This window comes from Carex rostrata, chromosome 21 (genome assembly GCF_964058835.1).
Source record: "Carex rostrata chromosome 21, lpCarRost1.2, whole genome shotgun sequence".
In the NCBI taxonomy this organism is placed as follows: Eukaryota; Viridiplantae; Streptophyta; class Magnoliopsida; order Poales; family Cyperaceae; genus Carex; species Carex rostrata.
Window position 1 is genome coordinate 2,468,871 of NC_135938.1, and position 23,591 is coordinate 2,492,461.

At 32.6% G+C, this 23,591-nt stretch overlaps 3 protein-coding genes across 3 annotated transcripts; 1 reads left to right on the plus strand and 2 right to left on the minus strand.

The window, feature by feature from the left end:
• Positions 1–13,118: 13,118 nt before the first annotated feature.
• On the plus strand, positions 13,119–15,707 carry LOC144573146 (putative WRKY transcription factor 26). The gene is made up of 5 exons (XM_078322845.1): positions 13,119–13,537; positions 13,687–13,836; positions 13,944–14,419; positions 14,673–14,834; positions 15,129–15,707. Exons 1-5 carry the CDS (start codon positions 13,238–13,240, stop codon positions 15,547–15,549), a joined length of 1,509 nt encoding a protein of 502 aa, XP_078178971.1. The 5' UTR covers positions 13,119–13,237; the 3' UTR covers positions 15,550–15,707.
• A 1,387-nt stretch (positions 15,708–17,094) lies between these two features.
• LOC144573418 (protein EARLY RESPONSIVE TO DEHYDRATION 15-like) lies at positions 17,095–18,006 on the minus strand. Its single transcript, XM_078323209.1, has 2 exons — positions 17,519–18,006; positions 17,095–17,427 (listed from the first exon to the last, which is right to left on the minus strand). The coding sequence occupies exons 1-2, from the start codon at positions 17,751–17,753 to the stop codon at positions 17,252–17,254; spliced, it is 411 nt and encodes a 136-aa protein (XP_078179335.1). The 5' UTR covers positions 17,754–18,006; the 3' UTR covers positions 17,095–17,251.
• Positions 18,007–18,388: 382 nt separating this feature from the next.
• On the minus strand, positions 18,389–19,675 carry LOC144573203 (CASP-like protein 4B4). The gene is made up of 3 exons (XM_078322915.1): positions 19,273–19,675; positions 19,014–19,149; positions 18,389–18,749 (listed from the first exon to the last, which is right to left on the minus strand). Exons 1-3 carry the CDS (start codon positions 19,560–19,562, stop codon positions 18,558–18,560), a joined length of 618 nt encoding a protein of 205 aa, XP_078179041.1. The 5' UTR covers positions 19,563–19,675; the 3' UTR covers positions 18,389–18,557.
• Between the last annotated feature and the right edge of the window lie 3,916 nt (positions 19,676–23,591).

Below are 23,591 nucleotides of genomic sequence, written 5' to 3' on the forward strand. Positions count from 1 at the left end.
ATATATGCTCCTATATTGGGTTGGGATATCAGGTCACATTGGTAATGCAGAAAAAATAAACCTTAGGAAACCAGTTTACTAGTTAAAAAGCCGAAAAGAGGGCAAAAAATAAGAAGGAAAAATAATCAAATACTGTCAAAAGATTATTTGTATATTTCATGACCTCCTTCCTTGAATTCACATGTTGAGTTTTGTGATTAAGGGCTTGTTTGGCTATCAGGCGGGAACGAGAATGGACTTGGGTTCGGGTCCAATTTGAATGACCGAAACACTGTGTGCGTAGAAAAAAAATTCACTCTAAGTGAATTTTTTTTTCCCACGGACACAGTGACAGCCGAACAGGTCTTAAGTTTGCCCAAATGCCAAAGAATGATGCGAGCAAAATTTGAAGTTGACAGAAAAAAATAAAACTTATAATGTTAAAGTGATAAAAAACTTATTTAGTAGTTTAACCCTATGTGTGCTGTAATAATACTTTTGTACAAATAAATTTATGAGCATATAAAATATATAGATAAGATATGGATATTATTCATCAGTTTTGGAGATCTTAAGTTTATAAATATAACTAAAATTTATTATAAAATTGAACAGACGCACAAACCGTACTGTATATCAACTATTTTCAAGATCTTAATGCTAATGGTTTTTGTTTTTTTATTTTGTTATAAATAATACTTAAAATAAGTCAATTATAGCTTAGTTATTTCTTTGGTACCCTGTGATGAACAAAATGAGGTCTATGACTTGATTATGGCTAAAACTTCTTGCTGATTGAATAAGAAATAGTGTTTAGATAAGACATTAAAGATGAACGTGTGAAACTAGTTCATAATTATTAGAACTTCACATCGGTGTTGCACCGTGGAAAACAGAGTATAGCATGTCGTTGATTCAATTGTGCAAGAAATTAAGTGTACGCACCTATCTAATTTATGACAAGAAATTCTCGGTTTAACGCGTAGAATATTATTATTCAATAAATCCGAATCTCCTTTTTGTGAATTTAAAAAAAAAAAATTTTAAGGCATTGAATCGACTAATATTCTAAGAAATTAATTGGATAAAATCTGTGAAGCTAATGGGTTTGAACCCGATAAGCTATTTGAATCTGATTTATGCCCCTCCCTGACAAAAATCATGCGTCTGCCCCTGCTTGTAGATGGGATAGTCATGACAAATTTATTGTTAAATTTTTATACAAATTCTTAAATTTTATGGGACTCCATAATCATAGGTAAAATATTACAGTTGCTTATGGGACAATAGCTTCAAATGGGAAAGATGGGACATATGAAAAAGATGAGACAATGCAGTTACTTACGCTACATAGATGAAACAATGCTTATTTGGTTATTTCATCTCATCTTTGTACTTTTTTCTCCTTTTATTAATATTTTTTTTCTGAAATTTGAACTAACTATTCCATTTCACATTCATTACAATATTGTCGCCTTTTTTAAGTCTATTCCAAGTTTTAAAAAAAAAAAAAAATTTCATCAACATGTACCAGCTGAGATACTGATGCTGGTTCGCTTATAACAAAGAGAAAATGTCCTTCTTGAAAACTAGCATTATTAAATACATGTACCTAGCTAGTTAACCAAAACTGAAGGAGTCATGTTATATTTATTCTCCACTCTTTTTATGGAGATGATGATGTATTGTTATAATTTTTGAAGTGACGCGTGTTAATACCCATAACAATATATATATCATCATCTCCATAAATTCTCCACTCTTTTTATTTCAAAAAAAATAATCATTACTTCAAAAACTAAAAATAAGAAATTCTTAGTTAAAATTATGTTCATACCATCTATGGAATATAAAAACGAAGGTATTCTTTCTGTTTCTTTTGATTACCTAATAATAATTTCTATAAATAAAAATCCCATAAGAAGATTCATTACTCTCTATCTCCCTCCCTTGAGTGCGTATCCTCTGAGATACCTCATATGTTGCGTAACAGTATTATTTGAGCTTTATCATTCGCGCAGAACGTCTTTGCACGGTTGAGATTTGTCAAAAACTCACGCAAAATATGAGATATCTCAGAGGATGCGAATCCCCTCGCTCACGGACTCGCGAAAACAAGAGAGACTCCTCCCAAGTACCTGACCGAGTACACTTAGTTCTCATTAACACTCAGCCGAGCGATTGGAGTTGCACTCAGTTTATTTTGATATAGCAGTTCGTTATGATTCGTGCAGATTAAAACTGACGACTCAGATCTAATTATACTCAGTTTATTTTGGTATTGCACTGGATCTGAATTCGAGGAATCACCCCAATACCCCATCGATTTCTGATTTCCAATTTCCCTTTCGCTTTCTCCACCTAACCCTGCCACCCAGGCGCCACCGCGCGCGGCGGCGCGCCCGGGTAGTCGCCGTCGCCATCGCTATTCTCTCGCATCCCACCGGCGACCTGCGCAGCCCAGGGCCGTTTCTCTCACACAATGCCCAACACTAACCCTAACTGTTGAATCCAGCTCAACTGTTGCTATCTTACTATTCCGACCGTTGGTTCTTCAGAGTTGAAATCCTCCTCTTCATTCAACAGAAAAGTCGAGGTTAAACACACATGGTTAGTACTTCGGATCTATTTTTTTTTTCTTAATTATGTTTTTTTCAAACAAGTTCGAATATTGACCTTACGTTGCTGGAGTTATTACTATATTTATTTTTGTGTGTGATTATGTATTATACAAACAATCGACAAAAAAAAAAAAAAAAAAAATTAAGATGGCTGTGGTTTTTTTTTATAGGTGAAATTCCAGTGAGGCCCTTTTAAATGTGATGACTGTGACAGGCTAAATGAATGTGACAGGGAAAAGAGACTGTAAAATATATAATTATTGGGTTCGAAAAGAGCGAACTCTTTTACAGTTTAGTCCACTTGATAGTTTTTTCTCTCTGTATTTCAGAATAGCTTTGCAAAGTTTTGTCATATAAAAATTATGTGACTGATGTAGAGGCCTAGATGTTGGGTACTTAGGTTATCACTACTTTGAATTGGATTTATATGATTAATGAAAATATATTTATTGTTGTGTGTTTTATCCTGATATGTAAAAAACAGAAAGTGGTATTTTATCCTACTAATCTATTTGTAATTTCTGTTGCATGTGTTATTGTAGAATGTCTTCACCTATAGAATCTCATCCTGCAACAAATGATGTAGATGAGCCGGTCTAGAAGGTAACTAAAGTGTTGATTTAAGTGACGAACTAAGAGATATGGTAGACGAAGCAGCTGTAGAGGAGCCTAGTTTTGGAGGCGCTTCCAAGCGCAAATGGAAAAAAAGGTCCGAAGTTTGGCAGTATTTTGTGCAAACGGAAGTGAAGGGAAAAGGGAAGATGGTGCAAGTGAGTGTTTCTATTGCAAACGGAGGTACAAAGCCATGATGGGAGGCCCCACAACATCTCTCAAGCGACACATCAAAAGTTGTGCTTCTATAAATGTATGAGTAGTATATCTTTGTTTGATCCTGAGTGTGGGTTATGATCAATTGAACTGTTAGAAAAAAAATTGCTAAGATTATCATAACCCATGAGTTACCTTTCACTTGTCGAATGTCAATGCTTCAACATTTTAATGAAGTACATCAATCCTCTTTATCAAAGAGTGATTAGATCAACCATTAAAAATGAGTGCATAAAAGTGTTTGAATTAGAAAAAGAGAAGATAATTAAAGAAAGGTCTTTAAAAATATTGATAGGATCTCACTAACAAGTGATTGTTGGATCTCAAACCAAACCATTGGTACATGTGCTTGACAGTGCATTATATAGATTTCAATTGGAAATTACAAAAGCATATTATTAGTTTCAATGAGCTTGCACCATCCAATACTTATGAGGTAACGTCGGATGCTATCTTAGTCTCTTATGAAGTGGGGTATTCAAAATAAAATTGGGACAATCACTCTTAGATAATACATCCAATAATGACGTCTGCCCTATCATTATTGGATGTATTATCTAAAGTGATTGCCCCAAATTTATCATGAATACCATATTTATAAGAGACACTAAGATAGTCGCTTATGAAGTGTGGTGTATTCAAGATAAAATTGCGGCAATCACTCTTAGATAATACATTCAATAATGACGATTGCCCTATCATTATTGGATGTATTATCTAGAGTGATTGCCCCAATTTTATCTTGAATACCCCATTTAATAAGAGACTCTAAGATAACATCCAAAATTATCTCAACATTATGGGGGTGGTGCAAGCTCATTGAAACTAACAATACGCTTTTGCAATTTCCAATCGGAATCTATATAATGTCATCAAGCACATGTACTCAATCACTTGTGAGTGAGATCCTATCAATACCTTTAAAGATCTTTTTTTATCTTCTCCTTTTCCAATTCGAACACTTTTATGTACTCATTTGTAATGGTTGATCTACTCACTCTTTGATAAGGCGCATTGTATGTACTTAATGTCATAAAAATGTTGAACCATTAATACTCGAAAAATGTGAACCCTGATCATAACCCTCACTCGTGTTCAAACGAGGCATACTACTCTCACATGATTCAAGGTTAAGAAGACCTTGAGTTTTATCGTGTGTTGGCTCGCTCATATATGGACACTGTGTCTTTGTAGCATACCGGTATGAAATCCCAACTTTTTGTAGACTTAGTTTCAAAGCTATCTAGAAGAGTTGGGATTTCTCATGTAATGAATATTAAGGTTGTAAATGAGCTGAGTCAAGTTAGGCAAAGTTTGAATGCGGAGCTTGAATTTAGTTGAGTCAATCATGAGTTGAGCCATCATGTTAACAGTTCATTAGTATAGTGAGTTGTGCATTGATTAAAGATTTTCGTTGATTTGACATTATAAGTCATGTATAAACCAAGAGTTAGAAAATATCTTTTTATTGCAATGAGCCGATCGAGCCAGCATGGGCCGAGGTAAGCTTGCATTCGCTCCTAATGAACTGAACCATAAGCCGACAAGGTAAGAATGACAATATTTTTTGTATTTAAAAGTGATTTTTTAATCGGGATTAATAACTCAACATTCAAGTATTCTTTTTTTTTTCAATAACACATAAAGAAATGTATTAATTTTTCTTACTATCGCAAAAAATCCGACCTGAAAAATATTAATCCGGTTATTTATCGCAGCCTTTCTAATAAGTCAAATTATATTGTATTTCATCTATTTTCAAAGAAATATATTAAACGTTTATAATATTTCAATACAAAAAATTTAAAACAGAATGTTTTGTAAAAAAAAGAAGAGGAATTACATCTCACCGGTTTTTTTTTTCTTGAAACTGATTAAAATCTCACTAGCCCCAATTTGAGAAACTGGTGAGATTTTAACCGGTTTGGACAATTTTAGAAATCCTACACAAAGTGGGTAGAATTTGAATTTTTTTTTTTTTTTTTTGGATAATACTCTTATATTTAACTAAAAAAAATTGATCGATATCTACGAGGATAAAAAGTGACTATTCACAATGGTACACCGACAGAAAAAAAAAAGTATTTATGAATGTATCGGTATTATCAATAGAAGTATCGGTGACAATACTATCGACAAAACCACTTTCACTCTCTAGATAATGACACATTGTTGTAGTGTTTGTTGATAAGCTACCTACCTGCCCAAATTATACGCATGTATCACATTTTTTTATTGAAAAATGACACCTAATTGTCAGAAATTGCTGAGACTAGAGTTAGATTGAGTAGGTGGTAGAGTCCCCTACCAAACCAAAATTGTTCTCATCTCCTTGAGTTGCGTCTGGATCTTGAACAAAATTTAAAGTATATGGGGTTATCTCAACTACCAAAACATTAATTAGGTGCATCTTAAGAGGAGGTATGTCTGGCAAGCAAACCACCTCCAACTATTTATGATAATGATGAGTAGAATAGAATTAATTAATTAATTAATGGTCTTAAGCTCATCAAACTTTTATATACTATTAATATGTGATTTATATGACAAATATACACAACATATATATATCATCTACCAATAACCTGATTTAGGTAAAAAAAAGAAATCAATCTTGTAGATTATATTTATAATACTACCAATATTTTTGCAAATTTATAATAAAATAAATTCGAAGAAAATTTTATTTATACCTAAAAATAGCATATTATCTTGTATTATATTGTATTAGCTTGCTAATTAATACTCTAAATTCAACTACACAATTGTGTATATATTGAGGTATTTCGAGTCAAGTTTGAGGAGGTCAATTATTTTGAGTAAAGAGAAGTAGCACAGTTGATAAGGAAGAAAGTTCTAGAATTAATTATTGATTATTTAAAAATTGAGATTTCAATTTCTACTCACAATTTCGCAGTTTCTGCAAAGAGTTAGCATTTAAGCAATCCGCGAGCTACAAGTTTTTCCTACATTGACATTAATGATAGTCAGGTAAAACATTAATTACCACATGGCATGCTTAATAACATGATTAATGACATGTCACATGTCTTTCATTGCTCAAACATGTCACATGCTGAAATTGACAAATTAAATAAAAAAAGTTGTCAATTAACAAAATGAAAACAGCATGTTTAGTCTCTTATTTGTTACTAAAAAAAGACACTTGTTTAGTTTAGCTTTTATATATAAAGTTGGGTATATTCAAATGAGTAATATATAGGATTAGATATTAAATATAGAGTGAGTCTATCGTACTATGCATATTATGATTTGGCACCGTGCTACGGCTCTATATTCGAGTTTTCAAATCCTAATGGTCGATCTGAACCGTTCATCTTGTTCCCCATATTAATATGTATTTGAAGACCAAATTTTACATTTTTTGAAATGTTTTTACTATTTTTTTAGATTTATTGAAAATTACTGTTTTTGGATGGTCCAGAATTTTCAGATCAAGTGATTTTCTAAATAACTAAAAAAATAGTAAAAAAATTTCAAAAAATGTAAAATTTGGTCTCCAAACACATATTAATATGGAGAACAAGATGAACGGTTCGGATCGACCGTTAGGATTTGAAAACTCGAATATAGAGCCGTAGCACGGTAACAACCCGTGATATGCATAGTACCATAGACTCACTCTTAAATATATATCACATGCTTAGCATAATGTATGTATATACATCACTTGTAAAATGGCATTTAATTGATGCCTAACAGAGGATTTCAAATCGATCATCATCTTTTTTTTTTTTAAATTACTAATACGTAAATAAAATTGCAATACTAAAAAGATTGTGACTTCAAAATGATCGAATCTTAGAAATTAAATAGGTTCGAAATTAAAATAAGAATTTTTTTTTTTGAAAAAAAAATTATTTTGAATATTAAATAGTTGAGTAACTTAACCTCTAATTTTTAAAAAATAAAAATAATCATAAAAAATTGTATAAGCCTCAACTAACTTTGGCTTTTACTTGCAATTTTCATTGGGTGTGTCATTCTAAAACATTTTATACTCCAAATTTCACAAAAACATCAATTATGTCAACTAATTAATTCCTTCAAGTAGTACTACCCAGTGTTTTAAAATGCGGTCGGCAGCCGTGCTCAGAACGGCCATGCAGTCATCCCCTGCGGTTTTGAGCATGCGGCCGCATATGCGGTCCGAATATGCGGCCATGCGGAATAAAAAAATGCATATGCGGATTAAAATGCGGCCATGCGGTCCGAATATGCGGCCATGCAGTCCTCCCATGCGGATCAGCAGCCACCGTTGGATCAGCAATTTTCAAAGTGGCTTAATAAATAGTAAAAAAATTCAGAAAAATATAAAATTTGGTCTCCAAGCACATATTAATATGGAGAACAAGATGAACGGTTTGGATCGACATTTTGGATTTTGAAATTTTAAATTTGGACCGTATGCATACAAATGCACATTAGTCACACACTCTCTCTCTCTATATATATACGTGGATTTTTATTTTAAAATCCACATGAAAATCCGCATATGCGTCCGCATACCGCATATGCGGTATGCAGTGGCCTTCCGCATGCATGAACAAAACCGCATTTTAAAACACTGGTACTACCTGCGAAATTTGAAAATTCGAATTAATTTAATTGAATTGCAAAGAAAAGGAGGAGAAAATCCTTCACGAAACAAATTTTCATATTTTATGCACGAACTTTCACTGTAAAAAGTAGATAATTAATAAATGGTGTGTCGCAATTTACTAGCAATAATTTAAGTTGAACAATCTTTAAAACCCTTCATAAATAAATTAAAGCTTTAAAATTCAACTTTTGTGATATATACACAATTATACTATGAGTATTGTACACATGAAAAAATGATAGAACTTGATATAAATATAAATATTATTGTTTATTAAATAATTTAAAATTTGTAAAATTTCTTATTGAACATTTTATTTATGGAATATTGATTTTACTCAAATTGTATAGTTAAATTGTAACGCACAATTAATTCACGAGACTAATAGTATTTTAAAGTTTTAAAAAATATTTTAATTAAATATTATCACAATTATTAAAATTATCTGTTAAGTTGTCAACAAATTTATATCCTCAATATATATCTGAAGAACACCTGAAATGGCTGAAAATTTAAAATAATATTGAAAAAAAGTCAACAATCAAATTCCGCGTAAATTAATTGATATTATTCTTTTTTTTTATTGCCGCTATCTTCAAAAAGATATTCAAATATTAATAAAAAAAATTACAAAGTATTCTTGAGACGTCACATGACCAGTCATCCATGATTTAAATTGCACGAATACATACCCAATGGGAAGGCTGCACATGTAGGGGTGTAATTAATCAGAGCGGATTCCGAGCGGATAATGCTAATATCATATCTGTACTCATCTTTTAATGAGCGGATACGGATACGAATATAGATACAGATAGTAAATAAATATCAAAATTTAAAACTAAATCTGCTTTAAATGGATACGGATACATAGCGAATAATTTACAAATACGGATACGAAACGAATAATTATCGGATAATTGATTTATACGCTTTAAGATACAAATGAGTGTCTTATTTGTCTTCAAACAATGGCTAAAACTAATTTAACAGAAACTTAAAACATACTACATTCTCAGGGGCGGAACTAGAAAATCTTGATAGGGGGACTAAAAATTAAAATACAAAAATTGTAGCTAGTAGGAATTGAACTCAACCTCTTTTCAATACTACATAAATTCTTACCACTAGACTAAAGTGAACATGTGATCATTTATGAAGGGGCTATAAAAAGTGTTTCAAAAAAATAAAATTTAATTAAATCTTAGTGTATATAACTAATATTTTAAAATCATAGGGGTGACTTAGCTACCTTTTAATTGGTTTTAGATCCGCCTATGTTCTATCCGGAGCAGCAAGTAGGAGCCGTTTAGAAGTAATTTTGAATCCGAATAATTGTAGATACGGATATTTATTTTGATAAAATTATCTATATTCAAAAAATATATATCATTATATGTATTCGTTTAATCTTAATTTAAATAATAATCTCCGAATAGAAAGCGAATATCCATAACCGTTTACACCGACAGCACCATGCAGCACATTCCTCCAAATTGAAATTGAAATCGAAATCGAAATCATAATCGTTCGTTGACATGTTAAATTCCAAAAGTTTGTTAATCAACAATTATATACAAGTCAACAATCAATACCTCATTAACTCGTGTTTGTCGCGTTGCATACTTGCATGTCTCCTGCCTTGCAACGCAAGGCATCCAAACTGGAAAAGACACAAGCGCCCTTGGAAGCTTCTACACGACTGTTTATATTAAGGTGATCCTTCTCATCCAAGAATCATAGTTTAGGATTTTATGTGACATATTCCATACAGCAAAGAATATTGTTATTGATCTTCAGTGATGATTGGGCCCACAATAAGTGATTTATGACATGGTTTTATTGAGAAAATCTTAACAGAATATTTTGATACATCGCCGGAGAAATGAGGTAAGATCGAGTGTCACATCGTTTAGCGACGGGATAGCAATAATTATTACAAACAATACCTATGGGTTTAGGCTGCTATGTCACTCCTATTTGCACCTAGCCAGATAAACTGACGACGCACGAGAACACTAGAAAGAGTAGTAGAACTAGAGTGTTCTGAAGTTCACATGTTTTTTGGAGAAATCAAAGCTTAAAATTCATCGAATCAGTTTCAAATGAATAATTCGAACAGTTGAAACCCGTCTACCTTACGAGTGATCCGTCTGCATATGAAAAATTTAAACATTCAAATTAATTTAGTATAAAGTCAAGCGGTCAAAATTAGAATGTTAATAAATTAATTTTAATGCATTCATTTTTTGAACTTTTTTTACCACTTCACTCTATGCAAAATTAATTTTAAAATTAAATATTTTCACATGTAGACGCATCACTCGTAAGATATGCCGGTTTCAATGGTTCATATTTGTCGTTTGAAACTAATTTGATGGGTTTTAGATTTTGAGTTTACCAAGATGCTTTGTGAACTTAAGAACACCCAGTTTTACTCCACTAGAAAAATAATATGAAAGGTGAGAAATAAATTGAGAGAGGAAATATTTTTTGCTAATTTTAGAGAATATTTTTTTGTCTTTTATAATTATAATGGACGAGATTGTTTTTTTTTTTTTAAATTGAATATGGTTTATTTTTAAAATCCAATCAAGGTCCATTTTTGTTGTTTAAATTTTAATTCACGTGGAAAACATTTCCACTCATCATCTAAATAGTTATTGATTGTTACTCCTGAATAATAAACATGTTAATTAAATTTGATGAAATTGATTTGTTATCATACTTTAATAAATTACAACACAATTTTTAGATTTTAGTAAGAATAACATCAATTTATCATTTAACTAAGGAACAAATTGAACAAAAGATATTATCAAAAAGAGAAAGAAGAGAAAATTTTATTCTAACTTATTCCATTGAAAGCTACTATGATTTGGAGATATATCAAGTGGTTCAATCATTTTGGATGCTTCAATTTGTTTGCTACCCAAGTTCGTTGTACCTATCATTTTAAGAAAAAAACTTACAGATGGTACAACAATTAAAAAAAATTTAATTTGAAATGCTTAAATAGTCGAAATTATTAGTTGATGTTAATCAAGTGATGCTCCGTAAAAACAAGTATAGCATTTACAATTTTGAATTTATTATTTTATTTGCTAACAAAAGAAAGTTTATTGATCAAATACCTAATTAATAATAAATATTTTTTTTAATCTTTTTAGCTGCAACGGTGAACACAATTATTTTTTTGTCTACTTCTTACTTCATAAATCTTTTATTAAAATAAATGTGAACTTACTATCATAATAAATGAAACTTGTTAAACTTACAAAACTATTTATTATTCAGGTTATTAACCTTTACAAAAATCGGTCCTGCAATATTCAATATCATTTTTAATATATTGTAATTTATGCTCCTAAGGCAGTGTGTAATTTTTTATAAGAGTAGGGTTAAAATGTACTATTAGTTTTGTGTTTTAATCATGCTCCACATTCTTATCTACGTTTTTAAAATCAAAATAATTAATCGAAACTGCTCAATATGATCTCCATATTACAATGTGCTTGGAGACCAAAATTTATATATATATATATATATATAGGATTTGGCTAATATGCTATGGGTAGCTAAGAGGCCTCCCGTGCTACGGCTCAATATTTGACTTTTCAAAATTCTAACGGTCGATCCGAACCGTTCATCTTGTTCTCCATATTAATATGTGTTTGGAGACCAAATTTTACATTTTTTGGAAAATTTTTACTATTTTTTTAGATTTATTGAATATCGCTGTTTTTTAGGGTCCAGATTTGTCTGAAAAACAGCGATTTTCAATAAATCTAAAAAAATAGTAAAAAATTTCCAAAAAATGTAAAATTTGGTCTCCAAGTACATATTAATATGGAGAACAAGATGAACGGTTCGGATCAACTGTTAGAATTTTAAAAAGTCGAATATTGAGCCGTAGCACGGGAGGCCTCTTAGCTACCCATAGCACCGTAGCCAAGTCCTATATATATATATATATATATATATATATATATATATATATATATTTAGGTTGGTATAAAATCACTATTGTGGATGGTTTATAATCATCTAAAAACAACAATTTTGTATATATTTAAAAATTAGAAAAAGGTTCCAAAAAATAAATTTGGTCTCCAAATACATTTCAATATAAATACTATATTGAGTGATTCAGATAGATTGTTCAGACTTTAAAAATAAAGATTAAAATATGAAGCATAATTAAAATATAAAATTAATGTTGCTTTTTTATATAATTTCCTCCTTTTCTCCTCTTTTGGTGCCAAAGTGTAAATTGGAGTTCAAAGTAGGGGGTACGCGTAGCTTATTCTCCTCTCCCGCGCTGTTATCAGCCGCCCTGACGCACTCCCACCAGTCAAACACAAGGTGTCAGTAATCCTCTCCTCAATCAAAAAAATAAAAATAATCCTCACCCATACTTCTCTGGCCTTCTGTGGCTTAAATAGTATAATTATTGGTGTATCATGCAATGTCACATAAATCTAGAATAAGTTAACCACTACAATTAGGGGTTTTCAAACGGTTCGGTTTATTTGATTTTTAACCGAACCGGAAAATTACGGTTTAAATGGATAGGTTGTTTGACCGGTTCGGTTGAATTTGTAAATTATTTTGGTTTAAATGGATCGGTTCGATTTAGATTTCTTAAAACAGATGAAACCGAACCGACTGATTTATAATGATTCAACTTTGAAAATGAATCGGTTCGGTTTTGATATGTGTATTTATAAAATGAATATTATTCATTAATAATGATATCAACAGTGGTTCTATCTTTTGTATTTTATCAATCTTGAAATGATTTTCGAGATCATGGGCCGTACTTCAGTTTGAACTGAACAAACCGAAATTTAGTTCGGTTCATTATGTTCGGTTCTTAATCGGTTGATAGGTTTGATTGGTTTGGTTTTACTTAAAAAAACCAAAATAAAATTCGATTTGACTATTTTACTTCGTTTTCAACCGAACCAACCATTTGAACACCTGTCACTACAATTCTACTTTTCTCCAAAATGTCAGAGATGTCACACAAAATCAAGCATCTGAACCGCCACAAAAAAACACAAAATATTTTTTAACTCGAAATATCTATCACTTGGCCACTTGTCCGAACTTCCCTAGCTCTCCTTCTTCCCTACCTCCCTTGCTCTGTTTTTTTTCTTTCTCCAATCCAAATCTCTCTCTAATGGCCAATTCGAGAGGAAACACAGAAGAAAACCATCAACCAAACTTCTTCTCCTCCTCCTCTTTCGCCACGTCATTCTCTGAACTCCTCGCCGGAGTTAGCTCAGATGACTTTCAAGCTGACAACCAACCGAAATCTCTGCTTAGTCGCCGAGGTGGCGTGCCGAAATTCAAGTCCATTTCTCCTCCTTCTCTGCCTCTCTCTCCTTCTCCTTTCTCTCCTTCTTCCTTCCTTGCCATCTCGGGTGGCCTCACCCCAACTGAGTTGTTAGACTCCCCTGTTTTGCTCTCTTCTTCTCATGTAAGTTCATCCCCTTTTGATTGATTTTCTAGCTTTGCTTCTTTTTTTTCTTTTTTTTGTGGGTATACCAAATTATGAGTTTAGCACTTCACCTGTCATGTGTGATAACTATTTAAGAACTTTTTTTTTTAATCATAATATATAAATAGATACTGCCATCTCCAACAACTGGTGCTTTTCCAGGGAAGGCTTTCAACTGGGGACAGAGTTCTAATAATTCTACACAAGGAGTAAAACAGGAAAACAGAGCCTCTTCTGATTTCTCATTCCCAGGCAACACAAATCCCCAAATCTCCCAAGTAATTACTTCAATAACTTTTTATTTGATGTAATATTTCACATAATATCTTAATTTTTATCTGAATTTTATGTTGCAATAAAAACAATATTCTCTGTATTTATACAGGGAGAAGAAGCGGCGAAGAGCAACTCAACTGAGATCTCTGCTGAGGTAAAATCAAATCCAATCGAAACCAATCAAGAATCAAATGACCTAATAAAAGAACAGAAGAAATCAGAAGATGGATACAGTTGGAGAAAATATGGCCAGAAACATGTAAAGGGAAGTGAGAACCCGAGGAGTTACTACAAGTGCACTTACAAGAACTGCCCAACAAAGAAGAAGGTTGAAAAAAATGAACAAGGAGAGACCACTAAAATAGTATATAAAGGAAGCCACAATCATCCATTGCCGGTGGCCACGAGAAGAAACTCTAATTCAACATCTCAGTATCTATTAAATGAATCAAAAACACTCGATTTGGTTGCAACACCTGAGAATTCATCAGTAACTTTCGGAGATGATGATGCCGACACGGGCTCTCAGAGGAATACTGCATGTCAGGAGGATGAACTTGAGGAGGAACCCCACGCAAAGCGCTGGTAATTATTTTAATTATATTATTCGGTACCAATTAACCAGCTTCAACTGCATGCTGGTTTTTCAATAGGTACTTGTGGCAAGAAATTACTAGCTGGTAAAAAAATGTAACAATTGAATAATACAAGAACCAACAAAATGAAATAATTATACTAAACCCAGTTCTGCTTTCTTTGTTCTTTGTTTCCCCTTTCTCTTTTGTGGTTATCTGTGTTAAGATGGAATAGAGACTTATTTAATTTGCTATGCCATTAGGAAAGAAGAAGGTGAAAACGAAGGAAGCTCTGGTTCGGGGAGACAACCAGTGAAGGAACCGAGAGTTGTGGTTCAAACATTGAGCGAGATTGATATACTCGATGATGGTTACCGGTGGAGAAAATACGGGCAGAAGGTTGTAAAGGGCAATTCCAATCCTAGGTAAATGCATATCTAAAATTCTTGATTTTTCAATTTGTACAATTTTATGAGGTAGAAGTAGAACTTATTATTTTTTTCTGCCCAATGGCAATTAATTTAAAGGTATAGCTCAATTGTTAATCTTGAGCTCTGATTACTGACAATTTTCTTGGCATTCCTCTAATTCTGATTTAACTATTTAAGGCATTTTTTTTCTCTGTTGCTTGTGTTTGTACAATTTTATTAGTTCCAAGTAAATGCTGTGTAATATTTTGATTTAACACTTATTTTTGTACCTGTTTTGTTGCAACTCAGGAGCTACTACAAGTGCACAACTGTAGGGTGTCCCGTCAGAAAACACGTCGAAAGGTCGTCACAAGATCCAAGGGCTGTGATCACTACATACGAAGGGAAACACAATCACGAAGTCCCTACCGGTCGTGGTAACGGGTCCCAAAACATAAACAGACCTGTACCAAACAATTTAAACAATACAATGGCTATCAGATCAGCTGCTATAAGCGGGTTCACTAATCACCTCATGGCCAACCCGGTTTTTAATGCAAGACCAAATGTACAAGGAAATCAAGCACCTGTTACACTGGAGATGTTGCAGGGCCCGACAGGTTATTTTCCGGGGTATGATTCTTCGATGAACTCGAGTTACCAGAATCTTGTTGCAAGAGCTAAAAATGAACCTAGAGAAGACATGCTCATGGAGCATTTTCTTGATTGAACTGGTTAGAATGTGATCAGGAAGATTGCATATATTTATCCAGAAAGGAGGGATTTCTTTATTTATTTTTTTCTTTTCTTTTTTCTTCTTATTACTAGGATTTGTTGTAAATATATACGAGCACAAGTACACATAGTGTGATTTTTTCGTTTATTTCTTATGCCTTGTCGACATTGCAAACCCTGTATTTTTGTAACCAATGTTTTATAGTGTAAAAAATAGAATATAAAATAGAATAAATACTTGTAAATTTTATCATATCAGGATCAGACAAAAGGGTATTTCAAATTCGCAAGGAACTCTGACCAATGTAATATCTAGGGTGTAAATAGTGCTTAAACTGTAAGCTTATTCGTTATAATTTTTAAATACGGATACGAATAAGGATAGTCTCGGATACAGATATGAATACGGATCGGATATTAAACATTACAGATACGGATCGGATATCGAACAGATACGGATACTTTTCATAATTAGTTTATTGATCACAAAACATCTATTATATTATTAAAATATTAGTTACTAATAATGTTATGAGTTAGGCTGGGGTGCTATGGATAGCATAGTGGCCTCCCGTGCTACGGCTCAATAATTAAGTTTTCAAAATCCAAACGGTCGATCCGAACCGTTCATCTTATTCTCCATATTAATATCTGCTTGGAGACCAAATTTTATAATTTTCTGAATTTTTTTACTATTTATTAAGCCACTTTGAAAATCGCTAATCCAACGGTTTTACTGTTTTGTGCAGCCACCGTTGGATCAACAATTTTGTAAAATACTTAATAAATAGTAAAAAAATTCAGAAAAATGTAAAATTTGGTCTCCAAGCAGATATTAATATGGAGAATAAGATGAACGGTTCGGATCGACCGTTTGGATTTTGAAAACTCGAATATTGAGCCGTAGCATAGAGGCCTCTATGTTATCCATAGCACCCCAGCCTAACTCTAATGTTATAGTGTTATATTGTTCATTAAAATATATAACTATATGCAATTTAATAACACATAGTACATTGGTTGTGATTTAAGAGCGTAAATAGTTGAATACGAATAGTTGTAAACAGTCAAATACAAATAGTTAAAAAGTCTTTCCGTATACTTATCCATTATAATTTTCAAGATACAAATACGGAGTCTCAGATACAGATCAGATAATTTAATTTAGATAATTTTTCAAATACAGATCCGGACAAAATCGGATAATATCCGATCCGTTTACACCCTAGTAATATCCCATATCTAGCAAGGCATAAAGATTGTTTCCATCTCTCCGTTTAGTTTTGATTCCAAGACCTGAGCAGTTGTATTTGCTCTCCTTGCATCCAACAAATATAAAAGAACAAGGACCTAAATACAAAGTTTCTATTGGCATTTATTTGGAGATTTAAATATTAATTGACACCTCATACTGGGAAATTCTATTTTCTCCCATTTTCATTTTCATGGCATTTTTTCTTTCTTGAGAGTTGAGACCCAACCAATTGTAAAAATGTTAAAAAAGAAAAAAGGACATACTCACATAAAGGCTAAAGCAATATAATAGTTTACCTAGTCTCTTACTTTATTTGAAATTTTACAAAAATTTACATGCTCCGAAACAAACTACATCTAACATTCTTTCAAACAGAATTAGAAAATAGCAAATTACATGTAAGAAATTAGAAGCTACACTGAAAGGGTTTCTTTCTTTCTCTTCACTTGGGCTGATTGATCGTCCTTGGGCTAATCCTATGGTTCACAAATTTCGGCGCTTTCTCTAGGTATCTCGGCACCTCGGCCAAGCCGCGTGATTGCCTCCATTTCTCCAGTCCCCACAACACCATCTCCTCTCCAGTCTTATCTTTCTTTTCCCTGCTCTCTTTCTCCTCTTCTACATCCAAACCAAAACAAGAAATTTCTCTAAAAATTGTGAATAAATAAAAGAAAAAAAAAAGTGAAATAGGGGTGGAAGAGAGGCTAACGGTGCGAAGGGTAGAACAAGGAATCGATGTCGTCAGGAAGGGTATTTTCGTAATTATCTACAATTTCAGGATCGATGAAACACTCGCTGAACCAGTAATCGCGAAACCAGGGAGTAGTCTCCATCAGCTGCCACCACTCCGGCGAGTAATCCTCCACGGCCCGGTACGCAACCGGTACGAACGGCGCAGCGTATGGATTCAGACCAGACACTCTTCTCCCAGAAATTACCTCCATTGGCACTGGATCAAATTGCTTGTTGACACTGTGATACTTGGTTGAGCTTGAATTGGATGGTGAGCTAGATATGCTGATGCTTATCTATAGAATTAAGAGTTCTGACAATACCCTTCGGTTAAGATAAATATGACGGAGATTGAGGTTGAAAAGCCAGTTAATTTAAGGGGTAGAGTAGGGGTAATTTAGGAAAGTCAAAATATTCAGTTTCGTTCTTATCCGGTTCGGTTTAGCAAATGGTTTTTTCATGTAATTCCTGTGAAAAAGTCGGCCCCTAGGAAAAGGAGAGAAAGTATTTTAAGAAAGAGATAGTGCTTGTGGGTCCCACATCAATCAATCCGTTGAAAAAGTGCATATTGAAAGGTACAGGCCTAAAAGGTAAGCTAATATAATATCTTCTTGGCTCTCATTCTCTTCCTCCATATTTGATGGGCCACTATCTATTAAAGAGATCTCAACACCATCCTCTTCTGTCAATTTACTGGGCCAAAGCCCATATAAGGGAAGGTGCTTGTCTTTGTTATTATTTCTTTTGGGCCTTCTAGCTAGAATAAAATAGACAAGAACTCTGGAACTGTGTTTCACCAAAGAACATAACTTTTTTCCAAAAAGAGCAATCAAAATAGCTTAACTGATTGCTCACATTCCTATTTTATTTCATTTATAATACAAAAATCTTCACTAGATGTACAATTTCCTTCCAACCCAACTGCACAACACAAACTAAATGCAAAAAAAAAGAAATCACTATCAAACAATCGTAAAATGAAATAATAGTTGATTACGGGAAACAAACATGAGCGCTCATATGTATTGTTGTTTACACAGCTTAAAACCAGATATTAGTGATGACAAGGCAAGCGCAACAAATGCAAAGAAGGCCAAGCTTATAGAAGCAGACGAGGAGTCGGTAAACATGTTGTCTACTCCCTCGCGCATTCGATTTGTAATTGGAATTGCGGCCGACAATGAAGACATCAGCAGGTATGCCGTTACCTGAGAAATTCATCTGTTAGTTTGATGTTTGTATAACTTCTAACCAAAAGAAAAAACATAAATATATGTGTATACAAGTTTTGTATAGAAAAGTGATAATAATAATGTTAAGGCATGAAAAGGGGCATGCACACTATCCAGTGGCGGATCTAAAGCCATTCAAAAGGTAGCTAAGCCGCTCTATGATTTTAAAATTTTAGTTATGTGTATTAAGATTTAATTGAATTTTATTTGTTTAGAACATTTTCTAAAAGCAAATATGACCTGATCACCGGCAAAGTCGACAATTCCACCATAACGAACTGGAATCAGGTCATGGCCGCCACTAAGGCAGTGTACATGCCTCACCACTTGTGCCATTGAGTAAAGAAATGCCAACACTCCAATAGCAACTATATACCTACAAAACAATTTTCCAAGATGAATTGAAAAGATAAAATCATCAATGTCAATTCCCAAGAAAAAGAGGTCAATTTATTTGAAATGTACAATATTTGATTTGTCTAATCAACAATAAACCCACCTATACTCTTCGTAGTTGCCAAATTCCATCCAATCACCATGCTTATTGGAAGCCATGACCATAAACGATATCACAGAGAACAGCCACGTGGCAGCTCGGAGCAGCAGTGTGGCCTTGTCTAACATATCCTCCCTTCTCCACCGCCTCACAACGGCCGTCACCGCCGCATCTCCACTGCCTTCTCCAGTGGCAGTGTTTGTCGGCGTGGCGTCGGATCCCTTCTCTAGGTCCGACGGTGCTGACGACTCGGGCAAGTTTTCTGAGGTGGGGTTGTCAGAAACTGCCGCCATTGGAATCGAATTGAAAGGGAACGAGAGGAGAGAATTGGGTATAACGACAAAAGGGAATAATTTTTTATTCCGATGAATTTGGCGAATTGGTCGGAAGACGAGTGAAGGAATGAATGAATGAAGAAAGAAGTTTACTGTATTTTGGGTAAACCTGGCGTATTTTCAGGAGTTCAGCACACCTTTCTTTAGCTAAAAAAGAGGCTTTATTTTGATAATAACTAGGTAATCCAGGATCATTCAAAACTTTTTGCAAATGGAATCGGATACCGGAGACGCCAAGCTATTTTTCCATTATTAGAATGGCATGTGGGCCCCGGGTGTAGTAAAGGGTTCTAGTTGTTACATTGTCCACGTCACCAAGCTGGCATGGGCAGTGTTATATTATTTAGGGGGAATTTCACGTATACCCCTCAGAAACTTCAAAATTATATATTTCCCCTCTAAAGTTTCAAATTACATATTTACCCCTCTAAACTTCAAAAACTCACAATTTATCCATTTTATTGTCTTTTATATTAAAACTCATTCTAAATTTATAAAATACCCATTTTACCCTTTATTAAAAGCATATAAAGCCCATCAAACTCAAATTTGAATCTGAACAGTTCCTCTACCGTCCAAACTGCTTTTAGATATGCGCACGCAAGATCAGCACGAATCTGTGAACATGCATGCATATTGAAGTGACGTGCACAGATCTTAATGTGATGAACGAGTATCGGGATTGCTTTAAGATCCGTGAAAGCTAGATCATTACGAATATTGAAGCACTACGCACAAATCTTAATGCGAAGCACGCGGATCGAACGGTAGGGAACCCTTTAGATTTAAATTTGAGTTTGATGGGCTTGATATGCTTTTAATAAAGGGTAAATTGGGTATTTTAAAAATTTAGAATGAGTTTGAATATAAAAGACAATAAAATGGGTAAATTTGTGAGTTTTTGAAGTTTAAAGGGGAAATACATAATTTTAAAATTTAGAGGGGAAAATACGTAATTTTGAAGTTTTTGAGGGGTATATATGAAATTCTCCCTATAATTTATATATTAAAACAATTTTATTTTGTTCGCAGTGAAGAGCAAAGGATATAATTTTAGTGAAAAGATTGAAAATTGATGAGAGAATGTTGTTCGCCATGAGCAACTCACGACTATTGTTTTTTATTCAATTTTTTTTAGTTCTATCAAATATTCTGACCTATTATACTTAGTACAGTTGGCTCCATCTGTTATTGCGTTGTCAATATAACAATTAAGTCTGCTAACATGGTATAATAAACAAACAATATCTGGCCCGTACAATGAAAACCTGTCCAATAAACACACAAAGAAATAATACTTGCAAAATGCTTAAGCTGTCGAATACTGAAATTTTTATTCATAATATAAAAGAAACATTAAAAAAAATTCTAAATATATCCTCACATTCATGAAAATTCCAATAAATGTCATTTGTGCTGGATAATCCAGTGAAATTGCATAAACCTAATTTCGCTGGATTATTCACATATTTGCTTCCTAGTTATATATATTCTCTATAAATGGGTTGAATTAACTGTTGAAAAAAAAAAAAAACTATTTCTGTTAGATTATTCAGCGGAAGTGGGTTGCAGTTCCGCTGAATAATTCTGCAGAAATGTCATTTTTTTCAAATTTGTATCAATGTAATGACATATTTTGAAATTTTATTTGTTTTAATGTTATGAATTAAGATTTCAGGGTCAAAGAGGTACTGAGATCAAATAGCATTTCGTGTTTTTCAAATCTCCCAACATATTGTTACATAGCAAAAAATGGTTTTATGAACTTTTACTCTTCAACTCCTTAATAGCTGAAGATATTTCAAATTATCATAATTTGTGTCAAAAAATTTCACACGATCTTTTTAATTTAAAGCTTTGCAAAGGCTACGAAGTCATGAGAGGGATTCGAACTCTTGACTTTCGAGTATCTACCAGTCTCAGAAACTTTTTTCTAGCTTATTGTGTTTCGGTCCCATTCTCTCAAGAATTTCATTTGAATGCACTTAAATGAATTTATTTTTTTAGAAGAGTGTGGGGATCAGTATACATAAAGTATTATTTTTTAATACTAGATCAAAGACTGATTTTTAAATTTATTGAATTTAGTGCTAATTTTAGTTAAAAAAAAATGAAGACGATTTAGTTTGAAATTGAGCTAACTTCAAACTAGTATGTCCAAAATTAAACATAAATCATTCCATGAATTTAAAAAAGATGGCTCTAATTTAACAGATAGTACAAATCTGTGCTTTTATCGTATGGGTGCAGATCTATGTACTGGTAAGCAATCGCAGTTGTCAAGTGTGAGAACTATTGTGAGGCTTGGTAGTTGGTATCATAATGATTAATGAATTATTCGAGTTCGATTCGGCGAAATTAAAAATCCGTGATTCGGAAATAAATTGAATATAATTCGGGAATGATTCGAAATTATCCGGATCAAAGATCTCAGTTCTGCAAGAGAGCAAAAAAAAACCAACAAAAAAATGTTCTAGCAAAAATTCGGAAAAAGTTCGCGAATAATTCGTAAAATTTGGGAAAAAATCATAAAATTCAAGAATTATTCGGATTTAATTCGATCAAAGTTCGGTCAACTGAATAATTCGGCGTTTGGTTCGGCATACCAAAAAAACAAATTATTCGGATTTAATTCGTGAATCTTGTGATTGGTATGATGAAATGGATGTTCATGTGATGTAAGAAAATCTGAAGCATCTTGAAAGAGAAGTTCCTTTTTAACTAATATAATATACTTTATAAAGGTATTTGAAGTTTAATTTCAATGACATGTCAAGTCATTAAGTATTTTTATTTGTTTTGTTAACTAATAATTTTTGTAAAATTTAATCTTGTGTTTGAAAAGTATTTAAACTTTTTACTAAATGAACATTTGTAAACTGTACATGCATATTTTAAATTATATTCTAAATTATCTCAATTACATGCATATTTTAGCTTCATTTCGATAGATCAAGTGAGAAGTAAATTCACCAAATTTTATATGTTGATTTTGTTAGCTCTTGATGGAATTTTTTTAGAAACCATAAATAAAAAATAGATTTTAGCAAACCAACTTGATTGCTTTGGTTTTTATAAAAACTATAAGAATTGAGATGCCATTTCGGTCCGATTTTTTTTTGGACCGAATTGTCATTTCGGTCCGAGCCATTTTCACAGATTTAAAAAAAATGATTTTGTAAAACTTGTGAAAATATCTCGGACTGAATTGTCATTTCAGTCCCCAAAAAATAAAAATGTTTAAACTGAAATGGTATTTCAGATCTTATGATTTTTGTAAAAAAAAAGTAATCATGTTGATTTCACAAAAAAAAATTATAGTTTATTAAAAAAATTCCTCTTAATGCATCTCGAAAACAAAATTAAACATGTAAGTATGGGGTCAACTTTCTCTACTTTTTTCTATAGAGTTTTTACATGTAAGGATTCCATTACTGGACTTTATTATAGCTTATACATGATCATCTATATTTGAATATTCTGGATATAACTTCAAATTTCAATTAAGGGCCTCAATATTTTTGGGCTGTAAAATCACTTGTATTGGGCCTTCTTAAATTTTATTGAGCCTTCTTAAATTTAATAAGTTAGATCCAAATTTGTTCCTCGAAAGACGCGTTAAGCTGATCTGTTTTAATCAATTTTCTATAAGGAAAGTTTACTCAAATAAATAAATAAATAAAACAGAATCTAGTGTAAGTTAGGTACCTTAAGCTGTATTTTCATTTTTCTTTTATATTTTAAGCACCGAAACTTTTTTGTTCACACATGAAGTCTAATATTTTTTAATTTGGTTTTCCATGAAAACCCCAAAATCTATTTTGAAGAAAATCATATTTAAGTTGTCAAAATAACATCTTATTATTTATTAATTAGTCAATTGTTTTCGTTACTCTAGCAACTAACTCTGAATTTTTTTTTTTAAAACCCTAAATAAACAATAATATTTTACCAAACCAACTTGATTGCTTTGGTTTTTACAGAAAC

Excerpts from the sequence above, each read along its gene's own strand:
- LOC144573146 (XM_078322845.1), top strand. The coding sequence starts at position 13,238 with ATGGCCAATTCGAGAGGAAACACAGAAGAAAACCATCAACCAAACTTC. Across the intron at positions 14,420-14,672 it reads GAACCCCACGCAAAGCGCTG|GAAAGAAGAAGGTGAAAACG; the intron begins GTAATTATTTTA and ends CTATGCCATTAG. Across the intron at positions 14,835-15,128 it reads AAGGGCAATTCCAATCCTAG|GAGCTACTACAAGTGCACAA; the intron begins GTAAATGCATAT and ends GTTGCAACTCAG.
- LOC144573203 (XM_078322915.1), bottom strand. The coding sequence starts at position 19,562 with ATGGCGGCAGTTTCTGACAACCCCACCTCAGAAAACTTGCCCGAGTCG. Across the intron at positions 19,150-19,272 it reads GGCAACTACGAAGAGTATAG|GTATATAGTTGCTATTGGAG; the intron begins GTGGGTTTATTG and ends ATTGTTTTGTAG. Across the intron at positions 18,750-19,013 it reads TCGACTTTGCCGGTGATCAG|GTAACGGCATACCTGCTGAT; the intron begins GTCATATTTGCT and ends TGAATTTCTCAG.
- LOC144573418 (XM_078323209.1), bottom strand. The coding sequence starts at position 17,753 with ATGGAGGTAATTTCTGGGAGAAGAGTGTCTGGTCTGAATCCATACGCT. Across the intron at positions 17,428-17,518 it reads CTTGTTCTACCCTTCGCACC|AAGAGGAGAAAGAGAGCAGG; the intron begins GTTAGCCTCTCT and ends GTTTGGATGTAG.